The sequence below is a fragment of the Urocitellus parryii genome, chromosome 8, assembly GCF_045843805.1.
Source record: "Urocitellus parryii isolate mUroPar1 chromosome 8, mUroPar1.hap1, whole genome shotgun sequence".
NCBI lineage: Eukaryota > Metazoa > Chordata > Mammalia > Rodentia > Sciuridae > Urocitellus > Urocitellus parryii.
In genome coordinates this window covers 60,493,638-60,509,947 of record NC_135538.1, presented here as the reverse complement: position 1 = coordinate 60,509,947, position 16,310 = coordinate 60,493,638, and the positions used below count along the sequence as shown (strand labels likewise).

Sequence of the window (16,310 nt, the reverse complement as noted above, 5' to 3'; positions counted from 1 at the left end):
AACAGAGTCAACGCATCACATTCTCTAAAATGAATGAACAGGTCTGAAATTAACTTCTGACATTTAATGTAAAATATTATGAACAGCACTTCAGAGCATTTGCTATGGCTTTATAAAAGTTAAAAAAATGTTACAAGCCGTTGAACACTGTTTAGTACAACTCAAGTCTATATTCCAACATTATAATTAATTAAAATAAACAGTATAAAATCATCATGTATGCAGATTAGGTTTCATTTTCACCAGAATACATGAAAATAATGAAAATATGACGTACCTGCCAGAAGAGAACACGCTAAAATAAGTTAATGGTTTTATATACTATTAACTTGATAATTATATATTGATTATAACTAGCTAAATGCTTCAAAAAAATATATATATATATCACTTAACTAACTTTTACTTTTATGTACTAAGTCAGAAAACATGCATTCATGCATTGATTACATGCACAGGAAGCATATTGCCAAAGTACAACAGCAATAACTACTTTGATGCAAGGCATTCTGGAGACCTGAAATAGGGCAAGTATGGAAAACTACATGATATGTTCAAAAATTAGTACCTAGTAAGAAGACAAAGTAACTTGCATTATCTTCACATTTTGCTATTTAAAATATAAAGATGTAAAGTTAAAGAAGAGAACCAAAGAAGATGAAAGGAATATAAAAGTAGATGGAAAAGCTGGCAATTTCTACAGGGGAGTTATACTCAAGAGACACATAAAAAAGATATAAAGTTGAACTATGCAACAGACATAAAGTCTTGAAGAGAGTGAAATATTAGCTTCACTGTCCAAGTTAAAATCCAGTTTTATTTAAATTCCTTGTTGCTGAACAATGTAACTATATAAAGAAAAACAGGTTCAGGAAAATTAACAAAATTATTTATTTTAGTCCCATTTTTTCCAAGATTATGAATAACATTCTTTTCCTTTTGATTTAAAACTTAAAATGGGACAATAAGAAGGAAAAGAGAACTGTTACAGCACACTTACATACCCATGTGCAATTCCCATCATTGTGACAACTGGAACTGAAGTGAACAAAGAGTAAAAAGAATTATTATTTCCCATCATCAGAAAGGCTGGTAAGAAAAGGATTTTTTTTTTTCCCATGAAAACTTAGGTTTGGGGGCTGGGAATGTGGCTCAAGTGGTAGCGCACATGCCTAGTATGCAGGAAGCATTAGGTTCGATTCTTAGCACCACATAAAAATAAAATAAAGATATTGTGTCCACCTAAAACTAAAAAAAATAAATAAATATTTTAAAAAATTAGGTTTGTCCTAGGAGATTTTATAAAAATTTCCTTAACAAAAAAGCAGAAAATAGATCTGTGGGATGTATGAGAAATAAACTGAATTTATATCTTCAAAACTTCTAAAATCATTTTGCGAAAAACTCTTCCACAGTACTTTGTGCTGTAATTTCAGAAATGACTAGTTAATGGTTTAAAAGCCAAGTAAAATACTCAAATGCTTAAATATGTATATCTACCTGTACGTGTCAGTATTTTCAAAAGAAAACTGAATATACTTTAAGGGCAGGAGCACTGGAGGTGAGGCAGTGTGGGGGCAAGGTAATTCATTAGCCTTTTCACTTCTTTACACTGACTTACTTGTTAAAAGAATATATTAGTTCAGTAACTTGTAAACATCAACACTTTGGGAAAAATTTATGTCAATAGCCATCAAAGTAATACTAATATTCCCCCTTTGAAAGGAAGGAGAATATTAAAAGGTTAATAAACTGTTATATATAAAATTTTAAGAGTATGAGTACTCTATGAGCTATATTTCAAAAAAATGAAAATTTTCTCTGCTCTTAAAAATATGAATTTTTAAAAGGGTTCAAAGTTATTCCCTCAAGGGCTTAATGAGAATAAAAGAAAGAAATAAGATATTAACTTAAAATAACTTGTGGCACAACTGATAAGTCTGTATCATAAAAAAATAGCTTTGTCAGATAGATATCTTAAATTAGGAGAAATAAAATAATTTAATACTTCAAACAGGAAAAACTATAACTGGAGGAAATAATAAGAATAAATTTACATAATGAAATATCTTCAAGAGGAATACATGCATTCTTTCATTGTTCTTTACAGCCTATAGGGGAAAAATCAAATACATTAATAAGGTAATAAAAGTCACCTTTAGTGTTATTCCAAATCTTCAGTTGTTCTTCCCTCAGCCTCAATACTCATGATTATCTTCTTCTTCTTCTTTTTTTTAAATGTTCTGACCTCTAATACTCTAAGAATAAGTTTAGACATAATAACAATACCTACTCTCCCATTCACTTATTCATCAACCACTACATAAACACTGACTATGAGCCAGGTACTGGTAAGGCTGTGAGAATTATAGTGGTGATTTAAACCCAGAGATAGTAACTTTTCCCATTGGGACTTATGATCCTATAATGACTTTACCCCATAACAGGTAGAAAAAGTGTAAAACTATAGCTCATTGTATGAAGAAGATATACACAGTGTTTTTGTAGTGCTTGCTAGTGAGGTGAAAGAAGAAAGTCTAAAAAGAAATGAGATCTCAAGGATTTAACAGAAGTTAATTAAGTAAACAGAATACTGATGTGTGTGAGGCAGAGGGAACAAATACAGAAAAGCCCAGAGGATAGTGAAAGGACTTTACTATGATGAGGGAGGAAAGAAGGCTTTGGGGGTGAGAGGTGGGAGTGAAAGAGTGTAGGAGGGAAGTAATAATGGTCAAACAACATGGGAACCTCTGGGCCTGTATAAAGGACTTTGAAGCATTCTAATAGCAAACCAGAATTACATTTTGAAAGAATCATTCTAACATATAAAGAAGGTAGAAGAGGGCCAGAATGGACGTAGCCTGAGTTGTTGGGAAGTAGCTAGGTAGTCCGGGAAGACCTGATGTTGCCTGGGTTGAGTGATGGTGGTAATGGAGTATGAAAGGAGGAGATGGAGAGAAACAGGCATATTTGAGAAATACTGAGGAGGTAAAATGGATAGGCCTTAGTGGGGAAATACAATCGAGACTGAGGGAGACAGAGTTGACAAGGATGACTTTTAGCTTTCTGGTTGACAGAACTAAATCTATAGTTGCACCATTTACTAAACCAAGGAATAATAGAATAACACTGGTTTCGTGAAGGATTATAAGCTTGGTTCATACATATGGCATATAAGGTACTTAGGCTACACAGTATCATATGGGTCTAGATTTCAGAAAAGAGCTTTGGTTTGGTAATATATACATAAGTTATTTCTACAAAGATCATAACTGAAATAGGATGAAATCATGAGAAAGAGTGCAAAATTTTAAAAAGGTCTAGGGCCAAGCCAGATTAAGAAGAAAAAATTTACCAAGGAGACACACACAAAAAAGAATGGCCAGCTAGGTGTAGTGGCACACACCTGTAATCCCTAAGCAATTTAGTGAGACTCTGTATTGAAATTAAAAAAAAAAGAGGGACTGGGGATGTAGCTCAGTGTCAAAGTGCCTCTGGGTTCAATACTCAGTACCCGCCCCAAAAAAAGGAATAGTCAAATTCATTAAAGAATGGCAGTAAATCAAGAAGAGTTTTGTATCATAAAGGCCAGAAAAATAAGGTAAAAAGTGACAACAGCTGGGCACACTGGCACATCCCTACAGTCCAAGCTACTCATGAAACAGAGGTATGAAATCTATCAAACCCAGGATGTTCAGACTGGCTGGGACAACAAAGTATGACCTTGTCTCATTAAAAACATAAATATTAAAAAATTAAAGAAAAAAGTGAGGGCTGGGGATGTGGCTCGAGCGGTAACAGGCTCACCTGGCATGCGCAGGGTGCTGGGTTTGATCCTCAGCACCACATAAAAATAAAGATGTTGTGTCCAACAAAAACTGAAAAATATTAAAAAATTCTCAATCTCTTTCTCTCTCTCCTCTCTCTCTTAAAAAAAAAGGGAAATCAGATCTTTGTACCTATTTTCAATTCTACAGCTTCTATAATCTTGTATATTTTGCTTTAAAATATAAGTTCTTGTATCAGAAACTTTTGCCTCTAAAAATAATCATTTTATTAATGATACAGGAATGATAGTTAAAATCTGCAAATCAACTTTACCTTTGGTCCTTGAAAGGCAGAAAAAACAATGGACTGTCTAAATTAACATAGTTTTCATGTTCCTAAATCAGAGATGACCAATGACCATGTGATAATATTTATAATCATATTTTCTGATCAGTCTAGTAGCAGAAGAAATATAAATGAGACACACAAACTGAATTTTTTTCTACAACACAGGTGACTTTTGTCGCCTCAACAATCAAATTTTTTCTCCATTGTTAGTTTTACATAAATGTTTAAGAGTAATTTTGTAGAATGAAAAGTAAATGCAAAGACATAAAAACTAAAAAAAATATGACACTAATCATCAGTCTTTTTCTGAAAGTATTCAGAAAGAGCTCTTTTTAAACACTGAAAAAAAGCTCACATTGGAGGAGGGGAGGGAAAGAGGAAATACTGAGAAATTATATTGTCAAATTATATAGTTATATTGGGTGCATGTTCTAAAATGAAACAATGAACCCTATCATTATGTTCAATTATAATGTACTAATAAAAATATGGGAAAAAAAACCTTACATTTGGGGGCTTCCTTGAAAGAAGTGTTATCATTTACCAATGACAAAATATTCTAGTTAATGAACACTTATTTACCTAATTAACTTACTACCAGTGAGAAAGGAAAACTTAATAGTTGGTGAGAACATAGTACTCTATAAAAAGAGAATGAGTAAAATAGGTCTTGTTCTTCCATTAAACTCAGCTAAAAAATAAGCATCTATTAATATTCCAAATACATAGTACATCAATGCTTATAGTGCTAAGAAATTGCTCTTGAAGTATAATATTCAATTTTTAAAATCTAAATACTAAATTTATAATCATAATTAAATTATTATTGATAAATTTTCATTATATTTTTCCCACAAATTCTCTCTATGATAAGTTATTCTTTTGGCCTTTATTTTAACAAATTTTTATATCAACTATCGTCCATCTGACATTTGACTCAAATGGAAAGTTAATGAACTTGCAATTCTTTTTTAAGCACCTCCACCATGGAATGTGGATAATAAATGGCTGTTAAATTAATTGAGAAATGAATGAATGTATAAATGAATAGCTTCAATACCTTATCTTCCTCATCCTCAAAAAGGAATACTACGGTTCATGAAAGAGACATATGTAAAAGAAAGTATTAATGTTTTTACTATATTCACTGTATATAGATATACTGATGAAATTCTTATATCAAAAACTCTCGGTAGATACTTGTAACACTAACTAAAATGTAAAAGAGAGAACTCAACAGTACCCAAAATTAAATTATTTTACTTGTGAAATATTAGCAGACAAAGCAACTTCAATTTGACATAAGATTAAAGCAATTTAAATTTGATATAAGATTTAGCAGAGATTTTCAGTGGGGTGGGTAGGGGGATTCAAAAACACAGACTTAGGGAATGCTTCCTTTAAATTTTCTTGTAGTTAAAAACACCAAAAATATTACTTTACTTATAACATTCCTGGTGGTAAAGATGAAAGAGAAATATCTTTAGCTCTGATGCTTATAATTAAAATGCCTCCTTAAGAATCTTGATTTCATATTCCTTTGTATTTAAGCCTCATGGAATTGGGGGAACAAAGAAAAACAACCAAATAATTACCAATGAAAAGTCATGTTAGACAAATTTGATATGATAGAAAAACTGTTACCAAGAATAAGAGATGCTGATATCTGAAGGATTAAAAACTATTTTAAAGCAAATAGGCCAATAGAAATTTTCATTAAAGTTAGCATGGCAGAAATTGCTTTGATTGTATATAAATTATTACTTTCGTATAACCCAAAAAAACAATGCTAACAAAACAATTCCCTTCAATAGTAGTATATTAAATTAATCTAATAATATTAGTCAATTTTTAAAGATGGTTTCTTATTAAAAACAGAAACATCCACTAATAACTTACAAACATTAGAGAAAGATTACAAAATATACACATCTAAATAAAAAAAAAGGTTGCTCTTTAGCATTAATCCAAGGTCAAAGATATTTTTTCCTCTAAAATAACACATGGTCTTTTATTTTTCAAATTGGAGGTTAGATTTTTGAGTAAGAATATACTAAATAAAGGTTTTAACTCTTTTGACAATGTGAAAAAAGAACAAGTTAACTTTCTTTTTTTTTTTTTTTAGAGACAGTGAGAGAGAAGAGAGAGAGAGAGAGAGACAGAGAGAGAGAGAGAGAGAGAGAGAGAGAGAATTTTTTAATATTTATTTTTTTTTTTTAGTTCTCGGCGGACACAACATCTTTGTTGGTATGTGGTGCTGAGGATCGAACCCAGGCCGCACGCATGCCAGGCGAGCGCGCTACCACTGAGCCACATCTCCAGCCCCTTAACTTTCTAAAATGTTATAATCTGAGGACGTTCTTAATTTCTTTTCCTATAGTTGTAACAAAGATTGGATAATAAGAAAAATCTCAATGGAGTTAAAGCATCAATTATTTTCCCATTCTGCAAGTTACACAGGAGGAGGGGAATTATTAACAGGAATGATAAAACTGTACTTGCATTTGGTAACACAAAGAGAAGCTTACAAATGAGACGTCTCATTAGTTTGAGCAGATGGATCAAAATTAAAGGCTGAATCGCCAACTTTTAATTTCCCAATAGCTAACAAGAGCTTGAAGTCTTGCAGAGTAGGACTGTTGAAAAATCAACATGAAAAGATTTTCTCCATCTGTCATCACACATGCCTGAGTGGAACACAACTGCCTCCTACTGTTTTTAATACTTTTAAAGCAAAGCTGCACATAAAATCTATTAAGTACATGAGCACACAAGTTTAGATGATTGGTATACTGAAATCTGTTGAATAGTAATGATCAGAGAATATCAGTATGACTTTTGAACATGAAATTTCTCTGTTCTAATTTAACTCAAATGGGGAGAAACAAAATAAATTTATGTGTAAATTTAAGTGGTAACTGTTAATTTTTAGCATAAAAGCTGATTAGTTGCCTGAAAATCATGGGGTTTTTTTAAATGGATACATATTTCAATCATTAAAATACTGATCTGAAAAGAAACTGCTCTGATAAAATCAAAGTACTTTGGGAAAACAAACCAGGGAAATATCCAAATATGAAGGTAAGAAACAAAAACAGATAAAGCCAGAAGGATTTACTAAAGGATTTTTTTTTTTAATTGGAGGAATTAGAGTGGCACGATATGGTACTAGGGAAAAACAATTGGTTTTCTTGATGTAGACTGGACTGCCATACATATTTCTTACTACTATATACTATTAAGATATATTTAAATGGCAATATGATCCAGCTGAAGTTTAAGCACATAGCCCCATAAGAAATAAGTGAATTTTCTTTTAATAAAAAAGAAAAGCAACATATCAAATATGTGGTGGCTTAATAAAAATGGGTAATATGTAATAACTATAATTCAATTCCAGAAGCAAATCTCTGACTTTGTTTTCTTCTATTAATGCATATGCATGTTACCAATAATTTGCTGTATTTACATGTACAACAAAATTTTAAAAAGGAAGTCTCTTATAATGAAGCACATATAGAGTTTACTCAGCAACATTTGGCAGAATAATGGAAGAGTGGATTTGGCTGTTTTTTAGACGAGAAGAAAAGGTTGTTGAACTATGTATTTTTCGTTTTCTGACAGATGGATGCATAGAAATTCATTTATTTAGAATTATTATTTGGAAACCTACACAAAGATAGCAAGTGACTGGGATAAGATCATCTTGATCCTCAGTTATGAGTGGAAAAAAAACACAGTTCAGAAATTCCACTGTACTGGAAATTCTTTGCTGATCTGATAACAAAAGCATAGGATATAATACTATAGCTTAGTTAAGATGTCTCTTCAAGATTTTTTAAGGAAAAATAGTCCTCTGAGGGTTTCCAAGTCTCTGAAAACAAACCCCTATGTGAATTCAATATCAATGAATAATTATCAAGGATTGCCAACCTTGCTGAAACAGTTATCTACCCCAACTTCAAAATCAAAATGTGTAGAGTCATGCATAAAAAATACCTACACGATAATTTCAGTACTAGATATATTACAAAGGCATTCAGCAGAAGCTGCCACTTATCAAGATAAATAATTTTATTGGACAAATAGCACTCAACAGATTAGCTTGCAAACAGAAGACTTAAACAGAGCAATTCTTAAGACCAACACAGTGAAAATTTAAGTTGTGAGCAACTTTCTAGACCTATTCATATAATACAGGAAGTTTGAAGAAGTGAAAATGAGAGAGCTTTGTTTTTGAATTATATTGTAAAAGAACTTTTAAAAAAGGGGGGTGGGGATTTTAGGGCTGGAGTAGTGACTCAGTGGTACAGCACTTGCCTGGCAATGAAACATGAAATTGAACATGAAATTTCTCTGTTCTAATTTCATTAGAAATTAGGCACATTAATGATAAAGACTACTGGGTTCGATTCTCAGCATTGCATATAAATAAATAAAATAAAGGCCCATTGACAACTAAAAAATATTTTTTTAAAAAAAGGATTTTATAGATTTTATTTATCAAGTTTTGGTATTGAATCCCACAGATGACAGGGGACAGCTGATTATTATACAGAGTGTCTGCCAGACTTAAGCTCTTAGAAAACAAAATAAAGAGTCTTCCATAGACCTTTTTTAAATTAATTTTTTTAAAAAAATTTTATTAGTGCATTATAGATATAAATAATAGTGGGCCTCATTTTGACATAATCATCCATGCATGGAATATAATTTGCTCCATTTCAGTCCCCAATGTTTTCTCTTTCCCTTGCCACCTCCTTTCCCCATTCTCCTACCTCTGTTCTACCAGTCTTCCTTCTATTTATTTATCATTTTGTAAATCAGTACTTTACAGATACACGTAAAGATAGAATTTTCTGTGGTATATCCATAAATGTACATAGCATAATTTAATCAATTTCATCTAGCAGTTCCTCCCTTCCTGTTCCTCTTCACTCCTCAATCCCCTTACTCTACTCCATTGATCTCCCTTCTACTTGTAAAAGGACTGTTGATTTGTGATGATTCCATTAATGATAAAGAAAACTGGCTTATCAGATTAATATTTACAATCTGAAGGCACTGGCCTAGACTTTGTAGTACTATCAACACTAGAGGCAAGTTTCAAGTAGTGGGATATAGTCCTTAAGTATTTCAAATTTCCCATGCCCCTTATTTCACTAAATATGTTAAGTCTTAGATGACAAGGAATTCATACCAATCGAATCGTATTTACCATAGAGTTCATGTACATGATACCATACTAGCAGCCAAACCAAAAGTGTCCCCTCATAACCAATGTTTCTTAGTAGCAACCATCCTCCTGGAATACAAAATCTAAAAGGACAACAGTGCATAGAACACATGGATTACAATTTTGAAATATAATATCTTTAGGCAAAGCATATATTTACATTTTAATAATATTGTTTCTATGCATGGATTGCTCATAGTTTTGAAGCAGAAAAATACAATAGCTTAGAGAAGCTATAGGAATACAAGGGGAAAAAAGAACAGGGAATTATAGGGGAAAAGTACATTTAAGAAATGGAAGGACATATACCTACAGAAGCTGTCTTAGGGTAGTAGAATTAACAGTGATTATTTTCTCCTGAAACTATTGTTTTTTCGCATGCCCAAGGGTTAAATTTGTTAAGTTCTTTCTTTATTCAATATCTTTCATACTAATCATTGAAATCACATTTTAATAAAACTAGAACAGGGGCTAAAATATAAAATATAAAATAGGGTCACAGTATGTAATAAAAATGTGGGGAAGAACAGGTTTTTCTAATTGCAAATAAGCGCACACCCCGAACAGAATACAAAAAAAAAGTATGCATATCTGGATATTATAATTGTGATTTAGAGATAATAATTGATAAAAACAGAACTCACTAGTATGACACTACTCTAACTGAAAATGCCTTAGGATTGAAAAAAATAAATTCAAAATGGCAAAAGCATATTAGGACAGAACTTTACATCACACTACATTTATAAGATTGCTCCTAAGAAATATAGCGGACATTTATATAATCTAATGTAGGTCTGTGGTGACAAGGAAATGTTGTAATTCATTTGAAGTACATTTCTAGAATAATGTGGCAAATCATAAAAAGGTAGCATTTGAGTCATAAAGCCCTTTGGGAACTTGTCATATGTAAATTCATTTTTTTTTCCTTTGAAGTACTGGAGGTTGGACCTAGGAGTTCTCTATCTCTAAGCCACATCCTTGACCCCCCATTTATTTTTAATTTTGAGATGGGAATCTTACAAAGTTGCCCAGGATGGACTAGAACTTATGATCCTCTTATCTCAGCCTCCTGAGTAGCTCAGATTACAAGTGTTTGCCACTTTGGGCAGCATAAATAAGTTTTTACACAGAAAAAATAATAGTGGGTAGAAAGATAATCATTACAGCAGCACTGTCATTAACAATAGATAATTGCAATCATTTAAAGTACTCAATAATGGTGGAATAACCAATAATAAAGGAACAGCCAATGTCAGCTAAATGGCAAAGGAGCAATGTAAAGTTTTATTAACAAAGGACCTGTACTGAAATCCTGGTGCCAGCCTTAACTAGATGTATGACCTTGAGAAGCTGCCTAACATGTTATATATTCATCACTTAAAAAAAAAAAAAAAGGAAATAATCATGTGTATGTCAGAGGACTGGGAAAATTAAAAGTCCAAACAGACTTATATAGTATCTGCAAATTGGAACCTGAAAAATAGATTCTTTTACTTACCTGTAGATAATAAAATAGTGAAGAGCATGCAGGTACATTATGTTTATTAGTCATTAAGAAAAAGAGTGAATATAAAACTGTATACTCAGTATAATTCTAGTTTACAATGGATTATAAATAATAATAAAAGTGCTTGGATGAGCAAACTGAAAAGCTGCATATGTGAATGGATAAAAGACAAGAGAGAAATGTATAAAATTTCATTAATGATAAAATAACAGAAACTATTTTTAAAATGTCATTTTATTTTTATAATTAAAATAATGAGGAGATATGTAGGTATTTCTACGAAGCTTAAGTAAATCCTCTTATTATGGAAAACAAACATCATCGAAAATCATTCATGAACAGGAATTGAAACTACAGCCTAAACCTCATTCCTTAGTGTATACAGCCTAAAGAAGGGTCATAGTTATCTGCTCTAATTCTTGTTTGGAGCAACACAGATCTGATACAATCTAAAATATCAAAGTCTGTCCACAGGCTCTCAAACAATAATTAAACATTATACAACTACCCACAGTGCAGTTTTAGCCAGATGTGAGTACAAGAATGCTTAGTGTTGACACTTCTTAAAGAATTGGCACTCATGGATATCATGACATGACAGGAGTTGGAGGGGTAATCCTTATTGCCAACTTCTGCCTCAGCCACATTCAATTGATTAGAAATTTTTATCAATAAGTAGTCTTTAAAAAATGATAAAATAAATTAAGTGTACCTGGTGTCCAGCTTTTACTTGCTTCAAAACACTTTCATAGCATACTTCATCCATGTTATTCAACTGCTGCATCTTAAAGTTTATAAAACATAAAAAATACCAAATGAAATGTTATAAACTTTCTACCTAGAAATAAAACTTTGTCAATTATAATGCATCCTTTTTTTTTACCTATTAAACTAGTATACACAGAAGCAACAAATACATAAAACTTCCCATAAGAAACAAATACAATGCAATTAAAACTACTGATGAAATACTTCAAAGATTCAGATTGCCCCTTCCTCTTACTCATACATAAGAATGCCAAGTTTTTAAAAGACACTACTTTAAGAATAATATACTAGTTATAGGTATTTTAGAATAACTTTAAAAGTTCTCTCTACTTTCCCTAGAAAAGGATGCTTTTCTTTTATTTCATTCCATAATCTATATATACATTTTTCCTTTTTAATTCTCAAAGTTGTGAGAACACTTCAGGTGGGATGGCAAATGGCATATTGAGATGGATCCTAGGAAACAGACAATTTCTGTAATGTGTATGGACAGGAGAACTATTTTTCTACAGAAACAGTTTTCAGATTAATTACAAACCTAATATACAAACTGAATTAAAGAAGGGTTTCCTTTTCCCTATTAATGATGAGGAAGTGTCTAACTAGAAAGGTAAGAAGGTGAGGAAAAGGGTCATGTATGTGTGAAATGAATATAATTTGGATATTTTATTTCAGTAAAATAAACATTTTTAAAATCTAGAACTATTTTAACTGATAGTGGCTAAATAGGTTAGGGTGATCATAGAATAATTTATTTCCACCAATAAATTAAAAAAAACAACTTAAAAAAAAACAACCCTATTATCAACAAATAAATCCCAATAACTTTTTCAGTACACTTTGGGTTGAATTCTGTACAAAGCCATTAGTCCAAATTATGAACATTACTTATAGCACTTTGACATACTCTTTTATAACAACAGGATCATATTATGAATTTTGGAATGAAATTGAGAAGTCTACAAGGATGTCTTCTTATAATAAATGACAAAATAACAACTGGTTATAAAACATATTGACAACACCTTGAGGGAAGACTTAATGGTTACCCATTGCATATTTCTACTAACAAATACTAATACTAATAAATTCTAATAATACTAATAAATTTAATAAGACAAAAGTCTACATTTATTTAAAAAAGCATAATTAACTATTTAAACTATTTAAATATATAAGTTTTAAAATTTTCTAAATTTCTAAATTTCTAAATTTTCAAAATAACTGATAGCTCATCTTCTGACACCATTCCTTTCATGAGTATGATGCTAACATATTGTGATAAAAATTTTAATTAGTTTTAAAGAATTTATCAATTTGTATGATGCAGTGCAAGAAAATAAGTTTTAAGATGAATGACAGAAATCTTTAACAATTTTCTTTTCCTAATATCTCTGATAACCATCTGCTAACATTTAAATTATAAAGCAAAATATAATCTAAAGCCATAAAGAAGCAGTTCTACATTTATCACTCTGATACATTAAAATGAACTAAATAATCAAATATATATTAAACATGACTGAAAAACAAGCATCAAGTAATACTAGAGAGCACTTAAAACAATCAACAAATATTGAAATATTCATATAATATCACCATATCGTGATATTTATTATAAATAAGTCTGAAAAAGATCTCTAAAATTTGAAAGATCTCTGACATTTATGCAACGCAATTAGTGTGCATATCTATTGTAACAGTCATTTCTAAAATCTATTAGCGAATATTTAACTTACAATAGTATAAGGCTCTATTTTACAAATAAAATATTTTCTTAGAAAGAAGTAAATTAACACAATAAAGAACAAGTTTGACATGATAGCATATGATTGCATCTTGTTCTCTTAACTAAGGAGGTCAAAAGGCTGTAAGTTTTATCATACGTCCTACAGTTATTTCTTCTAAAGAAAAATATGGGTTGTTGAAGAGAATAATAAAAAATAAATGTTAAACACAGTTTTGTATAAAATGTAAAACAAAGTTTTCCTTCATATTATCAAATTAGTCTGTAATAAACACTCTAATAATGCAAATAGTACTACTTTAATAGTACTACTTAAGGAATTAGATAAGCAGAGTTTTGAAGCACTATATAGAATTTTAGAAATGACATTATATATATATATGATAATTATAAAACATTTTAAATTAAACAGAATATCTCTCCTTATGGTTGCTACCACAAAATTATTTTTCAATTATATAATTTCAATTATAAAATATCTTATTATTTTGTTAACATTATATTAAAATATTTATTACTAGTTTAGTAGAGCTCTTATTATTTTACAATGGGTTTCAGTCAAAGGAACTTTCTGAAATTTTACTAAGAACACAAAATATACATTGAAAATAGCAATACAAACTACTACAAGCACCTTTCTGTAAGATGTATTCAACCACCAGTCATTGAGGAGGTATATTTGATTTTGTCTTAGATAGCACATTAGGAATGCTACTAAAATAGTCTTTTGCAGTCTTAATTTCCGGACAAGTATTCAACAGTAAGTCAACATAAATATTTTTTAGAAAAATATAATTATTAAAATGAATATTTTACCTTATTTGCACTTTTAATCCCCAAAAATGTCTGTCCAAGAGGTACTGGACGAAAACGGCCATCAAAGTAGAAAAGTCCAATGTAGGGATTAACATGTAAAAATGTAGCAACATCAAGGTAGTTGGGTAAGGTTGCAGACAGTCCAAGTATCCTTATCATACTCTGTGTGGATTCAACCTACATGGGTTATGTTAATTGGAAGTTACTTTAAATAAGTATGGGTTGTTTACATTAATTTAACTAAGATGAGTATTATGTGTCCTATTAATAGGACCTTCTAAAAATTGTACAAAGAAATCAGTTCAGACATCAACTGAGGGTCTTACCAAGCAAAACTCTAAAGCTCACAATTCACAACCTTGATCCAACAGATACATAATAGAACTCCCTACTATTAAAAATATGCATAGGAATTTATATTAAATAGCAATAAAAATTTATAACAATGGAACATATTATTAGGTCAACAAAAACTCATTAACTTCCTCAAACTAAAAAACATATAGGGTAAATTCTCTGATAACAATGTAATATACCCACAAAGATAATATTAATGGATGGTCAAAACTTCCAATCAGCACCACAGTGGCACACACCTATAATCCCAGAGGCTTGGGAGACTCAGGCATGAGTATTCCAAGTTCAAAAATCAGCCTCAGCTACTCAGCAAGGCCCTAAGCAACTTAGGAAAACCCTGTCTCACAATTAAAAAAAAAAAAAAATTTAAAAGGGCTTGGGGATGTGGCTCAGTGGTAAAGTGCCTTTGGATTTAATCAATGGTACCAAACACAAAAATCAAAACCAAAACCATAAAGCTTGCATTCATTTGGTAATTAAAACACACCATTATGACCCCATGATGCTGCTATCAATTTCACAGCCATTTTTTGGAGGAAGTTGTTGACAAATTAGCTGAATCTATTTGTTACATTCAATAAGCAAATTAGCCCGGTATGAATAACAGTAATACTCCCAGAATTACTCCTCCATCAACACTGGAGTACCACTTAATCTGTAGGAACTAAGGATGCAAAACTGAATAAGACACATGTAGAGAATATATAGAGAAGTATAAATAGGAAGAATCAAAAACTGACAGAATTGGGTGGAAATCAAAATATACACACATATAGAACATATTACCATCAATTTGTTTTCACCAAAGAAATCATACAGGTATCAGCAAAAACTGAACCAAAAGCAAAGAACTCCAAATAATGGACTATTATATTATCACACCTGCTATTTAAGAAAACTCCTTCATCATACAAAGTAATTAGAATGATTTTAATTACTCTATAGTTATATATAGTGTCCATAGTAATCTGGAAAGAAATAGAAGTTATATTTCTTTTTAAAATTATTATTTAAAATACAAAATTTACTGAACAAAATTTTAAGCTCATTTGATGTTAAATACCTGGTCCCCTAGCAATCACCTGAGACATTTTTCTGCTAAAAATCCATTATAGAACAACCATGTTTTTAATCTAAAAGTATAACTCATAATTTTAACATAATGAAGTCCTTTGAGAAATATTTTACTTGAAATAAGAAAAATTTGGAATTTTATGTCCTAAACCAAATCCCAAAGCTTTTTACGCCACAGATATTTCCCTAAAAAAGAATCCATTGTTCAAAATGATATAAAAATAGTGCTTTAAAGATTTATTTTTATCATTTAACACAAAAATGAGGCACTAAACTTTCATGTTTCCCCTCACACAAAAAATCTAAATTTGGACAGTCTCCCTACTCAGTGAAATCAAAGTAACTGAGACAACTAATACCAGATCAACGTTGTTGAATACAACATATTTAAGAGTTCTTGTATTTCCATCTTTTCTAAATTTCTCCCCATCATTTCAAGTGTGTTGGGTATTTAGTCTCGTCTCTAGCACGTAATTTCAGATCATGGACAGCTGGAACAGCTTCCTGTCACAGGTCTACATTAGTAACAAATATAGAATGATGTAAAACACTGCCATCTACGGGGCACATATGGTAATCACAACAAACAAAAAAGAGGAACTTTGCTTCTATTAAACACTCATGAGCACTGCACTAATATATTGGAAATATGAGAATCATAAACACAGTAGTCGACATGTATTTGT

General features: G+C 30.9%; 1 protein-coding gene across 2 annotated transcripts in view; it reads right to left on the bottom strand.

Moving 5' to 3' along the window:
• The window catches only part of Ascc3 (activating signal cointegrator 1 complex subunit 3), a 348,955-nt gene that overhangs the window by 200,706 nt on the left and 131,939 nt on the right, over positions 1–16,310 (bottom strand). For both annotated transcript variants that reach the window (XM_077801715.1, XM_077801716.1), the window contains exons 12-13: positions 14,194–14,370; positions 11,575–11,646 (exon numbers count right to left, since the gene is read on the bottom strand). In XM_077801715.1, coding sequence (XP_077657841.1) covers positions 11,575–11,646; positions 14,194–14,370 — 249 coding nt within the window. The remainder of the gene's footprint in view (positions 1–11,574; positions 11,647–14,193; positions 14,371–16,310) is intronic.